Source organism: Salvelinus fontinalis, chromosome 31 (assembly GCF_029448725.1).
Source record: "Salvelinus fontinalis isolate EN_2023a chromosome 31, ASM2944872v1, whole genome shotgun sequence".
NCBI lineage: Eukaryota > Metazoa > Chordata > Actinopteri > Salmoniformes > Salmonidae > Salvelinus > Salvelinus fontinalis.
The window spans coordinates 43,128,716-43,134,893 of NC_074695.1; the positions used below are offsets into that span (position 1 = coordinate 43,128,716).

The 6,178-nt window shown below is 48.1% G+C and overlaps 1 protein-coding gene across 1 annotated transcript in view; it reads left to right on the forward strand.

The window, feature by feature from the left end:
• LOC129829320 (cadherin EGF LAG seven-pass G-type receptor 3-like) overlaps positions 1-6,178 on the forward strand; it is a 52,582-nt gene that overhangs the window by 22,128 nt on the left and 24,276 nt on the right. Inside the window, exons 10-15 of the mRNA XM_055890997.1 lie at positions 173-342; positions 554-739; positions 1,393-1,503; positions 1,638-1,806; positions 3,345-3,486; positions 5,370-5,490. Coding sequence (XP_055746972.1) covers positions 173-342; positions 554-739; positions 1,393-1,503; positions 1,638-1,806; positions 3,345-3,486; positions 5,370-5,490 — 899 coding nt within the window. The remainder of the gene's footprint in view (positions 1-172; positions 343-553; positions 740-1,392; positions 1,504-1,637; positions 1,807-3,344; positions 3,487-5,369; positions 5,491-6,178) is intronic.

Here is a 6,178-nt window from a genome sequence, read left to right on the forward strand (position 1 = left end):
ATAGAAACCATGTGTTTGATGTATTTGATATCATTTCAATGATTCCACTCCAGACGTCACCACAAGCCCGTCCTCCCCAATTGAGGTGCCACCAACCTCCTGTGATGAACACCTACAGTACACTCACACACCTCACTGACTCTAGTCCTTCTCCCCCCCCCCCCCCCTAAAGTGATGCCCCACCCACATCGTTTCCTGGGAAACAGTGCCCTCTGGTGGGACCTGAAGAATGACGTGACCATCTCCACTCCCTGGTACCTGGGGCTGGTGTTCAGGACGCGGGCCAGGGATGGCACCCTGCTGCAGGCACAGGCCGGACAGTACACCAGCCTGGTCTTCCAGGTCTCTACACGCCTGTGCTGCCTTACCTGCACTAGTTTATCTCTGTCTGTCTGTCTGTCTGTCTGTCTGTCTGTCTTTGTAAATGTGTCAGTTTATGTTGGAGTAATACCAACCTGCGGGGATTCCAAACCATGCTATGTTAACACGTGTGCAGTCATCTACATGTGGGTTACTCTGTGTATTCACCAATGTATCTGTGTTGCCGCGGCAGCTGGTGAGCGGTCAGCTGGTGTTCTCAGTGACCAAGGGGTCGACGCGGCCGGTGCGCCTGCGTCTGGACCAGGTGCAGGTGAGCGACGGACGCTGGCATGACCTGCAGCTGGAGCTCCGAGACGTCCGCAGCGGGAGGGAGACGCGCTACGTGGCTACTGTCCGCCTCGACTTCGGCCTCTTCCAGGTGAGAGTCCCACATTGTCCCTACTCACTGCTCTGAAATCAGATTTAATGGGTTTATTTGGGGGACGGTTAAACTGATCCTGGATCTGCGCCTAAGGGTGATACAATAACACCCTATCGCAGTGCAGACGTCTCAATGCAAATCTGAGCCTCTAATCTGGCCCTGTAATCCTGTCGGTCGGTAATCCCAACGTCCAATTCTAAAGCCAGTGTAATGGCTCTCTGCCTGGCTATGTGTCTGTGTCTGTCACTCTTTCTATCCCCGAACCTGTCCAACCCTTTCTATCTATTCTGTTCTTTTCTCTCACTTATTCAGTCTTTCCTCCCTCTCTTTCTCTAACTACATCTAGTTGTACGCACTGACTGTCATTCTGAATAAGAGCGTCTGTTAACGGACTGACTGATCTCTTCTTTCTCTCTCTCTCTCTCTCTCTCTCTCCCTCTCTCTTTATCTTTATCTCTCTCTCTCTCTATCTCTCTCCCTCTCTCTTTATCTCTCTCTCTCTCTCTCCCTCTCTCTTTATCTCTCTCTCTCTCTCTCCCTCTTTATCTCTCTCTCTCCCTCTCTATCTCACTCTCTCTCTCCCTCTCTCTTTATCTCACACTCTCTCTCTCCCTCTCTCTTTATCTCTCTCTCTCTTCCCTGTCTCCCAGGGCACAGTGATAGTGGGGAATGAGATCCATGGGCTGAAGGTGAAACACCTTCATGTGGGCGGAGTCCTGGGCTCGGGGGAGGTGCAGAATGGGATACGGGGCTGCGTCCAGGTATCTTACCCGCTGCCCATAATTATTTTTGGGACTCTTATAGACCTTTTGTGTTAGCATGTATGTTATGTATGGTATAATGGTCTATGCTCTTACAAGATTCTGTTTGACACCTAATTCGTCTGTGTTGTCAGGGGGTTCGTTTGGGGGTGCGACCGGACGCCCCCCTCCTGCCCCACCCGTCCAAGGCTGTCAAAGTGGAGACGGGCTGTAGCGTTGGCAACCCCTGTGTCTCCTCCCCCTGCCCGCCCTACAGCCGCTGTAGTGATGATTGGGAACGCCACACCTGTCTCTGCGAACCAGGTAAGATACTTCAAGAGAGAGTTTGTGAGCGAGAGTGTGCGCGTGTATATGCATGTGAAAGGACCTCATTTAATCCCTCTGTCGGCAAATTGCACAAAACTACAAAGTGAAACGTCTTAAAAGGGGAAGAACATTTGCTGAAAGGTGTGATGAAGAAAGAGCGGGGGGGGGGGGGGGCAGAGAGGGAGAGAGGAAGCAATGAGCGCCGTGGGGGGAGGAGAGGAAATGGAGAGGCTCAGACATCCCAACTAACACAAACAACCCCTCCCTGTTAGCGCAGCGTGGCAACAAAGAGAGATCGTCAAATACAGTGCACGCGCAAGTGGGTTTGTCGGAGATGGCTAAGACGGCGCTGTAGTGGACACGTACCGCAGCGATGGCTTTCGTTAGCCAAATGAGCATTAAATATCAAACAGGCCAATGGGTGTCAGGGGGAGACAAATCAAAGTTTCATCATACCAGGGGTGCTCTGAATAATTCCCTCTCATCTTTGGTACGCCGGTGCGGTGGCAGTACGGTGGCGGTGCAACGCCTGTTGAATTAGCTCAACGGCTCGGCTCACACACAGGACAACATTTACAGCACTGTTCCCACGCTATGTACTATACAGACACACACGCACGCACGCACGCACGCACGCACGCACGCAGGTAGGCAGACAGACAGACAGACAGACAGACAGACAGACAGACAGACAGACAGACAGACAGACAGACAGACAGACAGACAGACAAGGACATCTGCTGTTAGTGTGGTGCTGTGTGAGGCGGCTAGTGTGTGTGAATGTGTGTGTGTTACCATGCACAGGATAATTAGGCGCAATAAAAAATGTGTTTCTTTCGACAGATTCAGTTGTATCGACCCAGAGCCACTGTGATGGCTAGGGGGTAAAAGCTACACCGCTCCATAGTCAGAGAACACATGTTCTGAGAACACAAAATGCAGGCTTTAAGACTCCAGTAGCTTCCCACCGCAAGGACAGTGCCACTGTGTGCACTTGTATGCGATCAAGGCCAAAGTCTCTGTCTTTTGTCAGTTTCTTGATATCCTTACACGGCGAGTTCAAGGACGTCGTGTAATGGGCGCGGGATTCTTTGCCAGGGATTTCTTTTCGAGGAGCTGCTCGCAGAAACAGGCTCACGGCTCAAAGCACTCAGCTGGTTCTATGGGGAGATTCTTTCCCGCTGTTTTATCTGGTGTACAAAATGGTGTGAGAATTCTATTGAGACGATGGCCGCTTAATATTGAGTTCCTAGAAAACAAAACAGCGAAACACCATAGATTTCGTGGACTGTATGGCTCTATGGTTTTGCTGTTTGTTTTCTATAGGTTTCTATCGCGAGGGCTATGTTCTGGAAACGCTATGTATGTTTTTGTGCGAAAGCTGTTGTTGCGTGTAGTATGTGTACACGCACGAATGTCCAGAGCTTTCTGCTTGTTTTAGGCTTCAATGGTCCTTTTCAAAGGACTGATCTTTTTATATTAAAATGTGGGTGTGTTCCCATGGTAATGACTGTGTGTGTGTGTGTGTGTTGTAGGTTTCTATGGTAAGGGCTGCAAAGATGCGTGCCAGCTGAACCCATGTGAGAACAATGCCCAGTGTCACAGGAAGCCCAGCTCATCCCACGGATACATCTGCGACTGTGGAGACGACCACTACGGACAGTATTGTCAGCACAGGTCAGTCTGTCAACCGTACATACAACTATAGACCAACCATACTACAGCAACTATTCCTCAACTGTGGAGCAACTGTAGATCAACCACGACGACCGGTATTGTCAGCACAGGTCAGTGAGTCAACCACACATCAACTATAAATCAACTAGCTATTAACATCATGTTATACATCTGTGACTTGTGGAGACGTTAGATGACCGAGCCCCGGCGGTGTGACCGAATTCCAAATGTCTCTCTGTGTTTCTAATGTTCGTAACAGTACACCGCAGCAGTGCCTGAGGCTGAAGCAGGGTTGAGACAGCAGGGCAGCAGTGTTCGGCGGTGCTCTGCTCTGTCAAAGTGGCTTTTGTTGTCCTTCCCCCCCCCCTCACTCACATATGCCCTAATCCACAGGAGAGGATAAGAGAAGACTTACATTTATCTGTGATGATAAAACACAGTGTATATCTGTGACCCGGGCATCACCCCCGCCCCCATGTGAAATCTCTCCCAGCTTTAGGTGTCAGATCTTTCCTGCCCTCTTCCCTTTGATCTAGGTACTGTGATGTGCTCTGGGAAGTACACCGTGGCCTATATAGCAGACAGGGAGTGAAACTGAAAAGAACTGCCACTTTTAAAGGTCCAATGCAGGTGTTTTGTCGCAATATCCAATCTTTTCTGGGTAACAGTTAAGTACCTTATTGTGACCGTTTTCAATTCAAATGGTTATTAAAAAGAAACCAAAATAGCTTCTTAGCGAAGAGCAATTTCTCAAATAAGAATTTTGCAAGGACTGTCTGGGAGTGGCCTGAGTGGGGAGGGGAAACGGAAAACAAACTGTTATTGGCAGAGAGGTTTGGAACTCTCTTTCTTATTGGTCTATTAACTAATTTACCGCATGGTGATGTCACCAGACAGGCCAAAACTCCATCCCACCAAAACAGGCTGAAATTCCAGGCGATCTTTTCAAACAGCTCTTTCACTGATATAAACGCAACATGCAATAATTTTTTTTTTTTTACTGAGTTACAGTTCATATAAGGAAATCAGTCAATTTAAATAAATTCATTAGGTCCTAATCTATGGATTTCACATGACTGGGCAGGGGCGCAGCCATGGCTGGGCCTAGGAGGGCATAGGACCACCAACTTGGGAGTCAGGCCCACCCACTGGGGAGCCAGGCCCAGCCGATCAGAATTTGTTTTTCCCAACAAAAGGGGATTGTTACAGACAGAAACACTCCTCAGTTTCATCAGCTGTCCGGGTGGCTGGTCTCAGAAGATGCCGCAGGTGAAGAAGCCGGATGTGGAGGTGGGCTGGTGTGGTTACACGCGGCCTGCAGTTGTGAGGCCGTTTAGACGTCCTGCCGAATTCTGTAAAACGACGTTGGTAGAGAAATTCCTGCAGTCAGCACGCCAATCGCTCCCTCAAAACTTGAGACATATGTGGCAATGCGTTGTGTGACAAAACACAACACAAGGCACATTTTAGAGTGGCCTTTTATTGTCCCCAGCACAAGGTGCACCTGTGTAATGATCATGCCGTTTAATCAGCTTCTTGATATGCCACACCTGTCAGGTGGATGGATTATCTTGGCAAAGTATAAATGCTCACTAACAGGGCTGTAAACAATTTTGTGCACCACATTTATTGAGAAATAAGCTTTTTGTGCGAATGGAACATTTCTGGGATCTTTTATTTCAGCTCATGAAACATGTGACCAACACTTTACATGTTGCCTTTATATTTTTGTTCAATATCTATACAAAACACAGGAAAATCAAATTTTTTGACTGCATTGGGCCTTTAACATGTGTGTCTGTGTGTGTGCGTGTGTGTGTTTCACTGTGTGTTTGTGTTTCACTGTATGCGTGTTTGTGCGTGCGTGCGGTGTGTGTGTGTAGGATTGACCACCAATGTCCACGTGGTTGGTGGGGCTCTCCAACATGTGGGCCCTGCCACTGTGACGCCAGTAAAGGATTGGACCCCGACTGCAACAAGACCAGCGGCCAATGCCACTGCAAGGTGACTTGCTCGCTGTGACACACACAACTCGCTCATGTCAGCAGTAACTACTCTTACCGATAATCAACTCATATCATAACCCCACAGGCACTGATCCATGCTCTTACATACCTCAACAGACCTATCATCGCCCTTACCTATGGTTTTCTAATCAACTCCGAGCTGTAACCCCGGCCTAGCCCGTAATCCCTGTTTGTGACCTTAATCTCTAATCCTTGATAGTGATCCTAGCTTTAAACTGACGATGTTGTCAAACAAGCACTATTTTAAGAGGCATCATCAGCAGCTTCATCTTGTTAATCTGAACGCACCCCATTAACCTTTAACACTCTTAACGCCAACAGACACCCCCTTATCCATCATACCCCCTCCACACTGCGACCCCATCTTAAATCCTTTTTCAACAACAGGAAAGAAGCACGTGTCGTTGACTTTCAGTAGCACCGTTTCTTCAACTGTAGTTTTCCGTGTGCTTTTCTTTCTAGTTTTCCTCACATAATTCAAGTGATGAATTGCTCTTTTACGCGACTTTACGTGCTATGTGCTGGTATTCCGAAATGCTCCCCTGACAATATTTTTGTCTGTCTTTTTTGTGTTTGTCTGTCCACGTCTCTGTGTGTCCCTCTTTCTCTTTTTCTGTGTGTTTCTTTTTTTCTTCATATAAATGTGTATGCAAATGTTTATGTTA